This window comes from Agelaius tricolor, unplaced genomic scaffold, assembly GCF_023055355.1.
Source record: "Agelaius tricolor isolate 1412-34295 unplaced genomic scaffold, bAgeTri1.0.p SCAF_2, whole genome shotgun sequence".
Classification (NCBI taxonomy): Eukaryota; Metazoa; Chordata; class Aves; order Passeriformes; family Icteridae; genus Agelaius; species Agelaius tricolor.
The window spans coordinates 23,106,732-23,124,901 of record NW_027269262.1 but is presented as its reverse complement, the minus strand read 5'-3'; the positions used below and the strand labels follow the sequence as shown (position 1 = coordinate 23,124,901).

At 41.9% G+C, this 18,170-nt stretch overlaps 1 protein-coding gene across 7 annotated transcripts in view; it reads right to left on the bottom strand.

The window, feature by feature from the left end:
• CTNND2 (catenin delta 2) overlaps window positions 1–18,170 on the bottom strand; it is a 637,583-nt gene that overhangs the window by 253,022 nt on the left and 366,391 nt on the right. For 6 of the 7 annotated variants that reach the window (XM_071454189.1, XM_071454171.1, XM_071454196.1 and 3 more), the window contains one exon: window positions 14,433–15,000. In XM_071454189.1, the coding sequence (XP_071310290.1) occupies window positions 14,433–15,000 (568 nt within the window). The remainder of the gene's footprint in view (window positions 1–14,432; window positions 15,001–18,170) is intronic. The other variant, XM_071454224.1, reaches the window with a different exon arrangement.

Below are 18,170 nucleotides of genomic sequence, written 5' to 3'. Positions count from 1 at the left end.
GCCTGAAAAAAGCCCTACGGATATGCTACTCTGGCATCCTCAGCCCACACTATAGGAGCTCACCACCAAACAAAAAGTCTGCCCCAATATTCAAGTCCCCAGAACTAAAAGAGCAGCCTTGCCTCACCTGTCAGTATCTTAGATTGCTTTTCCCCAGGTTTTCTCCTTAAAGGATTGAAGTAGAATACGATGCATGGTCTGGAGTGTTTCTGCAAACTCTCACTGCACTGTCAAACCTATTAGCAGTGTCACCGTCAGGATACTGCCACATTCAGCTCACACTGTGGAATTTCCCAGACATAATTTGTCCATTAACCAGATTAAGCATCTTAGAAAAGTCTCCTCGAAACAGATTGGCTTTGGCTGCTTAAGGGACACTGCAAAACCAACATCTGAACTAAGGCCAGCAGTTTTCACATTAATGCTAAAAATAGAGAAAGGAAGAAGGAAAAAAAAAGGATTACACTTTTATAAGTGTAATAAACAGGCCCCAAATAAACTTTAAAAATCATTCAATAAAGTTTATTGTGTCTTATAAGAAGTACCCACATAATTTTTATCCTATTTAAACTAACCAAATATTAAGTTAATACGTTTTTAACCAAATACTGGCATCCATTACATTTCTCAGCATGTTTAAAAGAAAAATAAAGGCAGAAATATTTTTTAATAGTCCATGATTTTAGCCATGCAATCTAACTTCACTGTAAAGTATTGTATCAGTTATTATAATTCTAAGAATCTAGGGAAAACAGAAGGACCGCACTAGAAATTTGTACGTCATCCTGAGCATTTTATTCTATCTGCTACTGCCCTTGTTCTGGTGAAAAACACTCACCTGCTTACAACATTTTATCAAAAATAAATTGCTGGTGGAAAAGAAAAGTTTGACTGGGAGCAAAGATATAAGCGGCAAATAAAGCCAGGAAGAAATAGCAGATTAAATGTGACAGAAAAGTTCAGGGAGATAATTCCTACTTCATTTCTCATCTAGGGTACTGTCAATGAAGCAAAAACTAAAAACAGAAACTGCCCCAAAGAAACTACTACCATACATCAACAATTTCCCTTCAGCTGGGAAGAAAGTAAAAGATATATTTTTTTTAAAACCGTTTAGCAAATTATCATCCTGGGTGTTACTTTGTGTTTGTTTGGTGTTTTTTCTCTCGCCTCTTTTAAGCTCTGCCTCTTCCATGCCCCTCAGCCCTGCCAATTTCACAAGAAAAGGGAAGAGAAGTCCCATGCACAAATGGGAACAGATGCTGCTATCTGGTTATACAAATCACTGTTCCTAACTTTCCTGCTCGCTACCCACTTGGAGTGAGGGCCGAGTGCCTCAGCAACAGGATGATGTTACTAAGCAACACAGCCAAGCAGCTCTGCAGAAGCTGTTTGGATAGCTCACCACAGCTACACGACCGTTGAAAACAATATTAGGCCTTTGCAGCAGCAGAGAACTTAGAAGTTTTGCTTATCTTGATCTTAGAAAAGATAAAAATTTATTATTTCCAATTCTGAACGTTAATAGTTTGTGTTGCACCATGGGCTCTATGCTGATGCAGGGGTTGTGGCAATGCATTCAACTCAGCAAGGAAAGGAATGAAATACTGGTGTATCGATGAGACAGGCCCCAAAAGCAAATATCCAGAAAAAAAACCCTCTATGGGATAGTCTGTGAAGCCCCACAGTGAATGCTTCACTGACAAGGATTGCAAACTAAAGGGAAGTAACAGTTCATCCTTAATTCTCCAGGCTGTGCCTTCCTTCTTTCACAAGGCTGTACCTAAGCAAACTTGGAGACCCAATTTCTGCTGGTTAAGCAGCAGTATAGGCTAAACACCCAAAACCCTAAAGGTCTTTGGAGGGCTAGAGACAACTTCCAGCAGCATGAGTGATTTGCTAAGAAGCACTGCTGCCTCCAGCAAAACAAATCAGGCACTACTGCACTAATGCCTGCTGGTGAAAATTTAACTTTCTGATCGTGTTAAACACTGTGGAAAAGCACAGCAGCTAAAAACCCCAGCAATTCTGAAGCCTTCCCCCAAACCAAGCATCAGCTCAGTCAACCTTAAATGGAGCCAGTTCTCACAGCAGCTCTGATGCAGGGGGAAGGGGAAAACCTTTCCACATCAACTCCTCCCTGCAGAGGGAACAGAAAGAATATCTAGAGCTTAAATCCAACTAGAAGTGGGATTCTTCAAGATTTTCAGAGAATTTGTTAAGGAAGGTGCTTTGTGGAACAGTGGTTCCCAAACAAAAAAAACAGTCACTGTGCAACACTTTGGAAAAGGTAACAACAGAAAAAAACAAAACTCAACTGGGTAATGAAGTGTCAAGTCTGCCCAACTACAGTATTCCTCAACTGGCTTTTGCTGGGCAACCCGACTTCTTTATCTAATGGTAATGTCCTTCCTAGAAGTTCACTGTTCCAAGATGAGGTTTTCCTGCTAACAGGGAAAAGGCAAACATAGTTCTAACGAATCTCAATTACACATGCACCTTTTAAAAAGTATTAACTTATTGTGAATATTTTTATTTTGAAAACCTGTGTTCCAGTTTCTGACAGACACAGCTGAAATCTCAGACACTGCATCTGGGGTTTGCTCACAGAAAAGTGTTGGGCACATCTTTTGTAATTCCTTTTACAATAAGATTGCACATTATAAGAGGTCTGAAAAACACCAAATTTGGAAATTTTATCTGTACCTCTTTGTATTCAAACTTGCCTTTCATTAAGAGAATAGAGAAAAGCATTAGTAGTATTTGTTCTTTCATGTAAGGTCATCTTTGATATAATCTTAAACACTTTCTCCTCCCAGAGGCTTTTTCCTCTTCAGTGAGCACTTAACTTGTAGTCCCTGGTTTCCAGACTTCACCAAGACATGAGGTATAAGTATTCCAGGAGAAAAAAATGGAGTTCATTATCTTTGTCTTTTTCTCAATGCCAAATTCAAGAAAGGGAAGATATCTCTGGGTATTCTGTGATACTCTATTACTCATCAAGTTTTCACTATACATTTGAGACTCACTGCATTTAAAATATGGGAGTTAAAACATGGACGCTTTATTAAATGTTTACAAAATCAATTTGAATGCAATTGAACCAAAGAATTTAGTTATGCCTGTAAAGAAGTTTAGACCAACAATTACTCACTTTTAGAATTATGATCAAAAGATTATTGTACATTATTCAAGCTCGTTTTAGGTTGTTTCCATTATGTACCTATTGAGACCTCTGCTAGAAAACTTAAAATAATCTACTATTACTAAAGTCATTATAATCTAAAGCAATTCTAACAGGGATGCTCTAAATAAAAGAAATGCTGAATGCAGAGACAAAGAAAAGGAATACTGTTAACACCAAGACATGAGTAGCTCAAGGACTTAAAATTTATGCTGAAATAATTGTTGCATCCATAAAATAAAATTATCTTTTAATTCATTATTCTTAATAATATAGCAATCACTCAATAGCATGCATTTAGTATCCAACTTCCAAAGACTCAGAAAAGTACCTTAAGTAAAACCTTTCACAATACACAACAAGCAAAGGAGGAAATGGATGGCTACAGATTCTTTTTAGCAGGAACTTATTGTAAAGAAAAAAAAAAAGAAAAAAAGAGAGCAGGGAAGAAAAGAAACAAACACAGAAAAACAGACTTTGCAATTAACCTCACAAATTCAGATTATTGCTGAAAAGCATGGCCAGAAAAGAACCTTAGGCTGAAAGAGTGCTGTCACTCCAGCAGAGTCCATGCTTAAATGAGATGGCCATGACAAATGTTGCAGGAGACAAATGGTGAAAGAAGGTCACTGGCAAAAGGAAAGTAGATCTAAGATAAGGAACATAAGAAATGTGCTCAGAGCAGTTTGCAATAAACTACTGGAAGTGTTTAGCTTCAAGAATGGCTTAACAGTGATTCCAATTAGAAGAATGCAATTCATGTAGTCCAAAGGTGACAAACACTTGAGGCATTCTGAAGTGTCACACCATTAGTTACTGGTTATTCATAAATGCAAATTGACACTATTTGCATGTCAATGGCTACCTTGCCAGTGAAGCCAACGCTTCCATAGCCATATGGCTGGCTGAAGGCATATGCATCAAGTTGTGCCTGATTTTACAAAAGTGGTCCAAAATCTACTGCCAACTGAAAAAAGCAGTGACATGCAATCACAACCTTGATAAACTTCAGAGAAAAAGAGTTTTTCAGCTAAGACAATTAATTCTTGAATTTCTGAATTCACAAGATAGGATCTTAAGCATGGTAGGACACAAACTAGATCACTTTGGAGAAGATGCTCAGTTATGCTCAAGCATTAGCTGATTCTTGCCAAAGCCATCTCAAGATGCAACACAGACAAGGATGACATGAGCTACACAGGAACTACGACTCTGGAGAGAAAGAAACACAAAATTTCACCTAATAAACCTTGAAAACTTTGAAGTTTGGTCAGAGACCAGACAAAGTGCAATCATGGCTGGGAGGTCACTGTATTCACTAGGGCTATCAGGTTCAAATCTTTTGAGGGAAAATGGAGGAGCACCAGCTGACAAAGATGCTCCAATCAAACACATCATGGCTGGTTAGCTAAAGCCCTAAAACCAAAGGCTGATTGTAAAAAGCCACTCAGAAGATACCTTTAGCTCTTATTCCCTCCTTGGTCAGATGAATTATAGAAATAAAGACTTGAGTTGGAAGGAACCTTACAAATCACCTAGTTTCAAACACCCCTCACCATAGTTCATCAGAGATGAACTATACTAAAAGCTGCCAGGGACTCAACGAATCCTGTATTTTTTCAAAGAAAGTAAATCCTTCATCAAATTAATTATTCTTACCAGGATTCAGCACTCTTAACAAATAACCTCTATTTACTGTAAGAAGCTATGTAATCTAGCAGCCTCTCCTCTGTTAAGAAACAGGAGAAACACTAAGTCAGGTCTGTGTACAACAAGCTTCTTTATTTCTTGATAACCCATGCAGGACAGTTCAGAAGAAATGAAGGCTAGAAAGTGTCTCTTGCCTACAGAGGGTCACAGCTGTGTACAGTTCTTCAGATGAAGTCCTAACCCTGTGTAAGGCTCCCAGTTTTGCTTGTTCTGTGAGGCCATGAAATATTCTATTATGTTCCTAATACAGGTAGCTGAGATATGCTGTACTCAACCAGGTCACATAGCTATTCTCCTACTCTTCTTTTCAGCCAAAGATGCTGAACATGCAACCAGCTATTAAGTGTATTATTACCTTGGCTCCAATCCTTTTCTTCCCCTTCCATCTTTCCATCTTCCATCTTTCTACATAGGATTTATCTTCCTCTCTTCAGAAAATGCCTCCTAATATTCCACTATCAAGAAGTTTCCTTGGCTTATTTCATGGTTTTGTGCCAAGATAATAAAACGAAAAAGTATTTTTCAAGTAGCCAAAAAGAGTTCTCCTTGTGGAACTTTATTAGGAGTACCCTTCCTTTCCATTACTTCAGTCTTCAAAATGACAAACTGAAAATGTTCCTTTACCCAGGTCCCTGCCCAACTACACTCTTGAAAGAATATCCATCTTCTCTAGCTTAAGTAAACATTTCCCAAGTGGCACTACAGAAAATCCATGCTCAGAGCCCTGACAGGTAATAGAAAGACATCAAATATCATCTAAGAAAAGGTCAGTAAGCAGGTCATTCCAGCACAATCTGGTTTTGGAGAACTCCTGTTGCAAATTATCCCTTTAACCATTTACTACCTTCATTCTTATATTATCCTTTCTATCAGTTTATGTTGTAATGCTCAAAGAGCACTGCGATTAGCAGGTCTGTAATTTTTCTTTTACTCAGTCCTCCCTTTTTCCATGGTATATTAGCCCCAAATACACAGAGGGCTGTCATCTTGTCCCACTCCACCTTCTCTTCCCCCACAAATATCTGAAGGAGTCCATCTCCATCTCACCCTCCTTTATGGATCATGCTCCCAGAACTTTGAAGAGCTCATGACACCTTTTGGTGGTCAAATGTAAACATGACTGCATTCCCACTGAACTAGGATGTTCAGGAAAGTAGTGGGGTGAGGGAAAGACCCATGGAGAGGTGTCATTTTGCTCTCCAATGACAGGAAATCTGCCCTGCTATCAGAGGGTCACAGTTCCTTCTCCACCCTTACTTTCCTCCCAGGCAACACTCTTTAAACCCAGGGACAGCTTTAGCTGGATGATCAAAAGCTTTTACTGCCTGAGAGTAGCACAGCTGGCTAGCTGATAAAAGGGATGCTTTGCACCTGGATTGGACTGAGAGGATAAGGGGCCATAAGGCAAGACATACACGGTGGAGGAAGTAAATATAGAAAAGCATATGCAAAAATTTCCTCAGTAAAGGGAGGATTGCATGAGATTGCAAACCACTTGTATTCAAACTAACACAGCACTTTACTATTGCAGAATGGTTTGGGCTGGAAGGGACCTTAAAGGTTAGTTTCAACCCCCTGTCATGGGCAGGGACACTTCACTAACACACTGTAAGTTGCAACTTGATGTACTTATCAAAAATCTATGTGATCCAACTGGCAGTTTCATATGCCATGCCTTATAATTGTAAGATTAGTCATCATTTGGTCCTCCTCATTTCAGCATATTAAATTGTGACTTTTGCTTCTAACCACTTATGATAATGTACAGTTCCATGAATTCATTATCATTAGACAATATCTCTCTGTCCTCTCCAATATCACTTCTATAAAACCAAAAGGTATTCTGTTCTAGGTCCACATCTATGTGATCTTCAAATTTGACCCTATGATTACTGAAAAATTGCCTCATTTATCTCCCATGATTGCTCATAGAGCAAATTTGGCCCAGTGTAGCTTCTGGCAGGTGTTACCACTGACAAGGAATGTGTGTCACCCATGAGCACACTGCATGTGGCACAGGCAGACATGGACAACCTCCCCACATAAGCTTTGGCCTTAAAGAAAGGGGCTTTCCACAATTGCCCATTTTGCCATCTTCTTTCTGCCAATTAATTATTCTTGACCAGAGGCACCTGCACTGCTTGAAAGAGAGTGTGTGCACACAACAACCAAAAAGCCATTAGATATGCCAACAAATTAATGCTTATATTACTGATGAGCTGCATGCCAGCTTCCTAAATCTGAGCTACTCCATCTATTACTAAAAGTTTCTGTGCCACAGCAACTGGAAAGGATGATGTTTTCCACCACGGTAAAAATGAAGGGCTTGTTCTCACATCCCTTACATACCCAAAAACCATGATGAACATAAGATTTCTGTCATTTTTATCAATACTTTTGCAACAAACATTTCCAGGCTACTAGATAACGCCTTGCAACAGGGTTTGAGACTGAGGAAGCTGCAGCTTTCACACGTACCTTCTTTGCCCAGTGCACAAGCAATACAAACACAGTCATCCCATTTTAGACTGTATAGCAGAAATAAATCTTTTCACTCATGCCATAAAAGACTGAGTGTCAGAAATTTGATAGAAGGGGACCTTGCCTTTGCTTATACTCCCTATCCCATACAACAGCAGTCTCCTCTGCCCTCAAGGAGCGAGTTTGAGGCCAAAGACCTATAGCACAGAATCACACTCCTGGCAACTGAAGAGAACAATAGGTACATGAGGACACCACTGAGACCTGAAGGCAAAAATGGGTTGTAATAGGCAAGGATAAGACTTAGCCTCACTAGCACACCCTTAAGACCCAAAGGTTTGGATGTATAATCGTTTATGAGGCTCTATTATCGTCCTGCAATCTCATACTAAACAGAACACAGATCAATATAAGCAAGACAAGCATAGGAACTGTAGTGCCAACACTGGTTAATGTATTTCCATTGCTCTAACCTAAATTCCTTAAGGTCAGGTTCCCAAAACACTGTTCTTTGACTTCATACATTCCATTGGATTTCAGTAACCAAGAAAAACTGGCAAATTCCAGCTCCTTGGCTTAACCATCCTTCTGCTAGGGACAGAGACTCTTCTCTGTTACCTTTTGTCAACTTCACCTTCTTCTTGTCCTCCTGCCCAACAGGTGTATAAGCAGAGACACTTCAAATTCTGCTCTGATGTTAAAGAAATTTCTTCTAGTGACTTGCATGCTTAAATTTGAATCCTGGCCTTCTTAGGTACACTGCTAAAGTTCAGGACCAGAGGCCAGAAACCACATTTGTGGTTACCAAGCAACAGCACAGGCCTCAGTAGTCCCCAGAAGCATGTCTGATGTTACATTCACCCAAAATCCCAGAAACAGCCACTGCCACACAGTTTCCCAGTCATTTCGTTAAAATACTTGCAGCTTTATACAAGTTGAACCCATTTTCAGCGGTACTGCACACTAGTGCTTTTTGCCCAAAAAGCTTGTTAGTCTGCAATGTTATTTGATTTAACAGCCCTCTGAAAGATCATTAGGAGGATCAGCCAAACAATGTCCCTTATCAAGAATGGGAAGCAAAGGGAAACGTGGTAATCAGTGAAAGAACAGGACCCAAGTTTAGACATATTTCTTGTGTTTGCTCACATTGGGAGCCACCAAGTTCATTAGCTCAAAGATGCACATGGGGCTTCTGTATTTGGCTCTTGTCAATTATTCCTCTCCTACAAGCAAGTTAATTTCATGTGATCTAAATCTGAAAAATACAGGAGCAAAAATCATGGCAATAATAACATATTTCAAAGTCATCCACCTTATTCCTTCTGCTTTTTTGTTGTACACTATCCATGGTGGATACCTTTTCCAAACTGGAATTGAGCACAATTGTAAAAGTTCCAGTTGTAACAAGTAGAAACATAACTATTGCTAAAGAAATAGGTAGAATAAGTGACAAAGAAAATCAAAGTGACATTTAGTTGTATATTTGTATCAACTCTAAAGCAACACCAGCATACCTAACCTCCAGGTTGCAATGTGGGAGCAAGTAACTTTGTATCAGAAAGACACCAAATTCCATGTTCTAATTAATAACTGGTATATTGCTGGATATTACTCAAAATCTTCCACTTTGTTTTCTTATCTGAAAGAAAGAGTCTCAAAACAAATAAGAGTAAAAGGAGAAGAAAAAACGCCTAAGACAGCAGTGTCTGTCCCAGAACAAAAGAGCATTAACAGTGTTCTCATGTGTAAAGACTCTGGCAGCAGATAAAGAAATTTTCCAGCTAATAAAAACAAAGAAAAAAAAACTTAGAAAAAAAATCTATGGAAAACTACTTTGGTTAAAATTAATGAAGCAATTTGGTTCTCTCTATAAAAGAGATACTCAGGATTCTGTAAAAATATAGAATAGTTACAGGAAACAACTGAGTGTCCTTTCTGTTATGATCAATCATATAGATGGTCCAAGAGCTTATCTTAAAGCCAAAAAAAAAATTCAAATATTTTTCTTCCTTGCCTGTCTAAAAATGTACAATGGCACATCACACCTAGACTATTTTATTAGGTCAGCCCTGTGTCTCAGGTGGGGATTTAAAGGCACAGGGAACTTTTAATTCTGGGGTGATTTAGATTTACTTTGGCTGTAAATTAACAGTAATGCAGCTCTTTTAGCACAAAGACAAGTGTAGTGTGATTTACTGGAGATGTCTAACACTTAACAAGATAATCTTTTTAAAGATTGTGATGAACTAGTGATATACAGATGATCCAATATTTTCATGCAATCAAAAGGAAACATTAATCCATGCTAGTAGTAATGTACATCAGTTATCCCACAGAAAGTTGCTTAAGCTGTTCTGTGCCCCTGTGACTGCACACTGACATGCTTTAACATGTTAACACTCACCACCAAATAGGAGTCCTGTCTAAGCCCCAACAGGAAACCAGGGTTCAACACATCATAAATAGTGAAAAGCTTACAGAAGGAGAAAGGATAAAGGATGGTCCTCAGCAAAGAGAGAGATGAGTGAGGCAAAACATATGAAGGAGCAGAAGGAACCAATTAAAAGCCTGATAAATTTAGAACTCTTTGCTCAACAAGGAGTGGAAAGCATATTTTATGTATTAACCCATGCCACATTTTTATAAACTGGTGTTATTTTAATGTTAGTATTACGCTTGCATACAAACAGTCCTCTTCAGAAAGGAAAAATTCTTTTCCATTTTGTTTTACTTGAAAGAAGATTGTAAACACCAGGCTGAGCACTGAAGTTTTCAACACTGGTAGAAGCAGAGCTGTCTAGAGGGATGCTGCAGCTCTTCTTTCAGTGAAATGTGTCACCACTACATGAAAGATAGCTGTGTAATATTCTTTCCATCTAACATTACATCAAGTGATTCACACCAACACTCATTTCTTAAACTTAACCTTTTAGTGCAGCTTATGAAATATGGTGCAGTCTTCAAGCAGGATTACTCTCCTTTGACTTTTCTGTAATAAGGCAATACATAAAACTACTTTCCATTGCTTTGCATGTCCTTAGTCTTCCCTAAACCTGGATGAGAAGGCAGGAATGGCTTTGTAACATTGGGGCTGCTCCCAGAGACACAACCTGAGGCACAAACCACGTGAACAACACACTTTGACTGCCTCCTTCCCCTTTGCTCCTAAATAAATGCAGTATTCCTCTAGTACTGTCTGTCTGATTCTGCCCACCAGAAGATGCATCAGAAGAGCGTGAAGAGTGGGCACCTGTGCCATAACCTGCCTCCTGAAAGAGTTTTCCCATGTTTCTGCTGCTTGCTGTCCTAAACCCTCCTTCTCCCAGGCAAAATGGGCTGCTTTGGTGAGTTTGGCTCCCAGCAGCACTCTGAAGCTCAGTGCAGGTGTGGAAGCTGCAAGAAAGCATTTACTAACTGTGCTTTCTGGATTTGGATCGCTGCTTGAACAGACGGTCAAATATGCTTTGGAGCAGTGCAGAGCAGAAAACTACTTCTAAAACTGTAATTGCAGATCATAGCAATGAAGCAGCTAGACTAAGAATAAACACAGCAAATGTACACTCACCAGAGCCACTATATACACATGTACACACACACCCATACACACACACACTTGGCAGTGGCAGCAGCTCAAATATAACTAGACTAAAAGCCATTTCTGAAGACGTTTCTAAGGTTACTCGGTTAAAACTGAGTCATTGCACACTGTTGCATGTCTCATTTGAAATTCAGGATGAAGTCTAAGAACTGCCATTTTTAAAATTTCAAGTTGTTTCATAATCAAATTTGTAGGAAATTAATATAAATATTGCCATCTCCTCAGTTAAGTCTCAGATTATGTTTTGGGTCATCTATGTAACTTTTTACTTGATTTTTTTTTTTTAAATGGATCTTATCTGAATATTTTCTCTTTTAAATATCTAAGTCTGGCACTGATACAGTTTGGCTTGTTTAGCACACTGAAACCCAGTAGTATTCATGAACTAGATAGCTCGAGGACAAATTTCTACTATAATGCAAAAATAATTAAAACAAATGCATCATTTGTGGTTTTAGTAATTACTACAAATACTTATTTTTTTATTGCCAGATATAAAAAAGATTACTTAGTATAACATCATCCCTGTGATGACACATACGTGCCAATGCAACTTCACATTAATCACAGTAGGCAAACCATCAATCAGTGCAATGCGACAACTGTTCTCCATTCTTCCTCCTCCTCTCTTTCTCTCTCTCTCAAAAACCCCAAAAAACTTCAACTCATCTTTGGATGTTTTGAACAAGAAGCAAAACCACTATTTATTGAACATTAGTTTTTCAAAGTACAATTGCTTGCTTTCCTTCTCAGTGGGTTTGATTTCTAACACAATGACTAAAAAACTCCTGCAAAAATATAATATACTTAGAGCTCAAATTCCAAACCTATTCTGAGCAAAAATAGTTACAGAAGGAAGGAAGAAATTAAGATTACCTTAGCAGTATCTGTAACATCTGATCCTGGCTAACTCTAAAGCATATGCTAATTTTAAGCCTCTGAGTAGTCCATTGGCTTCAGTGAATCCAGTGAAAGTCTAGAAGATTAGTCAGGCACTTAACACTGCTGGCAAATGTGTAACTCTGGGATGGCAGTCAGGCCATGAGGAACATGCATAAGAATGGCAGTGGAAAATAAGGGGTAGGAGCACACAATAGAAAACCTTTGCAAAAGAATGGATCATGTGAGAGAGCTCCTTTCAAGGACTACTTGAAAGGCATGTCACCACTGTGGGGAAAAAAAAGAAAAGCTATTTACTAACATACTGTTGCTTACACTGAGTCTTTGAAGTAGCAAAACTTTATCTCTCCAGGTCAGCCACCTAATACTTATTCAAGTCACACGATTTTCCATTTGTTATAAAATAAAACAACGAGGGTTTTTACATATCTTAAAATCAAATCCCTAAGGGATGAGTGACCCAGTAGATTGTTATGCTTGCTCTGATCAGCCCAGCACTAAGCAAAGTTAGTGCTGCTTTATCAATTTTTACAAACTCAACAGCAAACTCAAATGGTCAATCACTACTTCCCTCCCATAGGAAAATCCACACACAATACACCAGCCATTTCCCAAATGCATGTATCATCTATAGGCTTTTTATTTCACCAAAGCCATAAATCAGTAAATCAGGCAATGCCCTGCAGTAGGCTTTAAAAAGATGCAGGTTATGCAAGATGCAGAAGTCTTATCAAAAGCTTTTATTTAAAAGCAATCCAAGAAAATGAATGTCAGTTCCTTAACTTTTATTCAAAACAAAGTAGAAAATTCTGTTAGGAATGTCTATAGAAGCATTATTGGCCAAGAAGGCCAAAAGAGCCTAAACCCAAGTTTCAGCTTGGATCTAGCTCAGGACAAACAGCTTCTGTAGCACTTCAGAGTCATTATGCTGGACCTTAACCCCTAAATAAAAAAGTTTTGGACCAAGCTACCATGACAGACTTGATGCTGCAATGATACAACAAAACCAAAGCCCTAACACAACAGAAATGTCAATGCTAACAGTCCACAAACAGGAAAAAGTACTATGCCTGTTAGAAACTTCCCAAAGCAAAGACTTCTATCCTAGAATAAAGGTAAGAAAAATCAGGCAAATACTAATAGCTCATAGCCACAGGTATATAAGTTTTAAATCGATTTTTTCTCCATTCCCTTGATGCTGACATCAATGATGCTGACATCCATGCCTTCTTAGACTCAAACTCTTGCTATACAATGAAGTTATAAAACTACCTAAAATACAAAGTCTGTGGCAATCCTAAATTTTCACTGTACAAAGGCAGTATTTAATACTTGTGGCCAACAGTGTATTGGACTACAGCAAGAAGTTGTATTAATATAAATGGTAAATAAACCACTTAGTATTCTGAGACTCAGTATTTGCCAAGAGGCTTGATACAAGCATCCCGAGATCTTGAATTTCACCTTAATTTAATGATACTGTCACTTTACTCATTCTAAAATTAAAATGTGGTGTTATATATATATATAAAGATATAAAGTTCTAAAATTCCTGCCCTTTAAATATGAAAAAAAATCCAGCAAATAGTTCTTACAAGGAGATCAAAACAGTATTTTATTATTAGTTAATTCCATCTGTGTGTTTAGACACACAGGAATTATATAGGATGCTGACAACAGCTGGAGTGGGGGAGGGGAGGTGGGTGAGAGGAGAAAGGGGGGTGAGGTCCTCACTCCAGTGAGAGACTTGTGTACCTGACTGATAAACTCAGCCTAACTTCTTCATGTATCCTATTTATCTTCAAATCTATTTATGTCACACAAGAGAACATATGAGCATAGCAGCTGTTACTATAGCAATGAAACTGAAAATTTTGAGAACACAAAAAACCCACCCCTGAAGGATGCTCAGTTTAGCAAAGAGATGGTTTAGAGAACAGCACACCAGTATCTCACTTCTTGGATCTGCTCAAAGTCTGCGTTTACAGAGACATTAAATCAGCTGTAACAGCCTGTTCCCCAAAGAGCACTCGGAGCCAAATCACCGCTACCTCTTACTCGGCACGACTCGGTACACCGGGAGTTCCTGCTAAGTAACCCCAAACTTGTCAAGTACGCCTGAGCCGCCTGTAAATCCGGGGAAAAGCGATTCCCTGCAAAAGGCTCAGAGGTTCTGATGGCGGCAGAGAAGAGATTCGCCATAGTAACAAACCCCCCACCCGCACCGCGGGTCACAGCGGGGAGCGCGGCGAGCCCCGCACCCCCGGCAGCACGCACACCTGCCCGGCGCCGGGAAGGCGGCACGGGCCGGGACAACTCAGGTACTTCGCTCAAGCAGCGGCAGGCAGCCTCTCCGAGCACGGCCCGGGATGAAACCCACCCGCAATTCCCCCAAGTGCCGTTCTCCTGTCAAACGCCCCCCGCTCCCTCCCTCCCGTCCCCGGCCGGCGGCCCTGCCCCCCCGCCTATCGCCCCTCGCCGCCTCCCTCCGCGGGCGCGCCGGCCCCGCGCAGCCCCGGCCCCGCCGCGGACCCGAAGCGCTGCCGGCCGCGGTTTTACCTGCGAGGGAGCCGGGTCTCTGCAGGGTGGCGGTGGCGTACAGCTCCTGCGAGTGCTTGCTGTACTGATCGGCAGCGTGAACAAGCCGCTTGGTAGGCGACAGGGTGGCGTAAGTGCCGATGGTGGAGCTTAACTGGTGGATAGGAGAGGAGGAAATGTTAGACTGGACGGTGGGCGGGGAGGTCACTCGGATGGGGGACGGCGACAGTCCCGCCGAGGAGACGACGATGTTGATGGGCGAGCTGGTGCTGTAGGACTTGGCCAGGCGGCTGGGGGACTGCTTCGGGGAGGAGAGGCGCTGCGCGGTGGCGTAGGCGGCGCCCTCGGCGGCGGAGCCGGCCCGCGGCAGCTTGGTGGGGGAGCCGCCGGGCTGGGCGGGCAGCGGGGAGCTCACCCGCTGCGCCGGCAGCGTGGAGCTGGCGTAGTAGAGCGCGGCGGCGTGCTGGGGCTCGGGCAGGTGGAAGGCGCTGCCGTGGCTGGGCGCGAAGGGCTCCCGCGGCTGCGGGGCGGCGGGCGGCGGCGGCGGCTCCGGGCCGCCCGGGTGGGCGCCGCGGCCCCCCGGGCCCTGCTGCGGGAAGGAAAGGCAGAGGCGTCAGCGGGCGCCCGGCTCCCCCGGCCCTGCGCGGGGCGGTGCGGGCCCGCCGGCCGGAGCAGCCCCCCGGCCGCACGCAGCCCCCTCGCTGACCTCGAACCAGGCCGGCACCCGGCGCCCGCGGGATTACGGGAGTCGGTAATCTGCTAAAGCATTCCCAGCCTTTCAGGGAAAAAAAAACATCGGCCGGCTCGGCCCGAGAGGCGTCGAAACTCCTCCCGACGGCTGAAGCCGTCTTCGGGCCGTGGGGCACAGCGCTCCGGCGCGCCGGCTCCGGAACGCGCTCGCCGGCCAGCCCCTAAACCAGGCAGGGTCTAGCCCCGGCTCAAATACTTACGTACGTACATAGACACAGATAAATACACCCGCGCCCCTTTATTCTGCATACATTAGAGAAGAGCGGCCGAAGCCTCGGAAAAAGCCTTTAATCGAGTAACTTTCCTCGTTTTCCAGCAACCTGTGTCCCTACAGGAGAGGCACCACACCGGGAGCTCGCTGCTCCCGGCGGCCCGGACCTGTGCGGAGGGGCGGAGGCAGGGGAAGCCCGGGCCGGTGCACGCGGAGCCCCCCTGGCAGCGCAGCACGGCACGGCTCGGCAAGCGGCCGCCTCGCACTCAGTTACGCCGCACGAAGGGGGCGGGGGGTACGGGAGGAGCTGCCGGGGCCGGGCGCTTCCCTGGGCCGCATCCAGCGGGGAATCTGCATAGAGAAGGAGGGAGAGAGCTCCCTGCGCCGACCCTCTGGCCGCGGGCAAGGCAGCGCTGAGCTCCCTCTAAGACCAGTAATTGAGGGGGGCTGGGATGAGGGAGCGAGAGAAAATCCTCGGGAGATACTGCCTATGAGAAATTTCGGTTCTGTGCCTGAGCCGCTTCTGAAGCCGCAGAGGATGAAGCTTGCCCTTACACACAGTCGGCTACCCCTTTTTTTTTTTATCGGGGATCTTAGGCTCAAGAGATCATCTGTGAGTCTGGTAACATTAAAATCCTCTCATAACTGCACCCCGCAGTGAGGGAGAGCTCAGCGCTCTGTTGGAAGATGTGCTGTTAGATTCAGATACTGTTTTTTTTCTGGTTAGGCAGGGGATTTACTTGAAACCTCAGAAAGTGCTCTGGATCCTCAGAGTTGACAGCATAGTTTGAATCGGTCTGACCGATGCTTTGCCCAAACACATGCACACGCCTCTCAGCTACTGATTTCCTTAGCCAGAAGAAGCTTTAAAATGTGAATAATGAATTTTGTGACTCAATTCAAAGAGGTGTTGTGAATGCCAACAGTAGCATTGTTATACATTGAATAGCAATGTGATTTTCCAGTAGCATCCTACAAAAAAACAAGTGGGCAAAAGCACCATGTTCCTGGTATGAAATTTGATTTATTTGCACTAGGATACTCAATAAAGGATTTGGTCAGGAACTGAGGACAGTATAACTAATCAGAGCAGAAAATAAACAATATTCAAAATGCCAGAAAGCTGTACTTCTTCCTATGTACACCCACTGGAAATGTTTGTGGGTTTTTTTTTTTTACTTTTGGAGCCCTTCATCTTAAATGCTTTGTGTCTGGAGGAAGAATATGTATTTTCCTAGACAGAGACAAGAAACAAGGCTTTGGAGAAGCTCCTCCTGGAGCTTTGCACCCAGTTGCTAGTCGCATGGAAGAAGCTACCAGCACTGACATTGCTCAGGCTTCTTTAGAGAGCACTGCCAGACCCAAACCTCCCTGGCTTTGCAGCCCACAGAGCAATGGCTTTACACATAAATGAAACGTAAACTGTCCCAGTCCAGGTGCTCTGTACGGTGAGTGCCAGGTGAGCAAGGGGCTCACAGATGGAAGTAGCTGCTCTCTTTTGAGCTGGACTGTTCAGATTGCAGCAGCAAGTGACAAACATTACAGCTGCAAGTACAAGTCCTGACATTCTCAAAAATGGTCAACAAGCTCAAGTTGCTCACTTGAAAGGCTTCTAACAAAAACCAGGAAGGAAAACTGTGGGAACATCAGCAAACTTTTAAAAGCTACTTTCATGCTGAGCTACTTACCGTATATGCTTTAAAGTGGAAAGAAGGACTAATCTTCAGCTGACTGTCCAATAATGTATTTGACAGGAGTACAGTTTTCATTTTCCAGGTTTAGACTATATGGTAACAACTTTCATTAGACAAAAAAAAGGTCGGTATGATTTAAGACAACATGGGCAGAGCAAATTTTGCACTTAACAAAATGTCATTCAAACTAGCTACATTATCAATTGATATTTGCTAATAAATTTTACTTTTTGGACTGTTAAGTGGCATAATAATAATAATTTTCTAATACACAGTGCTCCAAAATACAGTCTTTTGCAATGTTAACAGTGCACCAATTACTTCTTCAACACACTGGTAACTTTACCAGTTTGCTGTTGATCCTAAGGGTTTTAGGCAAGTACTGTCATCATGTATACAAAATTTCTTTTACTAATCTACTTCTACACTGCTTAATGTGTCAAGGATTTACAGTAATTAATTTCAAGTAAACCAGTATTATCCCATATTCCTAATAAATCTCTATAAAGCTGCGAGCATTCTGCAAGCACTAATTCAAAAAAAACCCAAAAATCCCATTTCATGATGATTTGTTATAGGGAACAAGGTGTAGTGGTGAGACACAATAATTAAATGCTTAATTAAAAATGCAGTGTATATCACTTCCTAAAAAGCTAAGCATGTGCTCTATGTGAAGGAGAGAACTTATGGATGAACAGATTGCAATGAAAACACTAGCATGCAGTATTTTCTAGGATGTGACTAATCTCAGACCTGTCTTAAATGTACCGTGAGGTTCTTAGGTTTTTTCAAAGGGCCAAGTGTGCCGTAACATTCTCCACACATCTTTTCAGAGACAAAATGTGGTTTAGTTTTTCATTGTGTTTCTCCCTGTCTGTGGCTTAAAACAGACACAAAGACACATCATTGTTCACCCTGCAATGTGACATACTTGGTATGGAAGAATAAAATACAGTGGTATTTTTTCCCTTTTTTTTTTCATTTATCCATTTTTTTTGTCAACCTGATAACAAAACTGTGTTTAAGCTAATAAACTAAGAGCAAATTTGCTTCTCAGTAATTATATTCTCTACCATCATCCTATTTCATAGATGTGAATAAAAA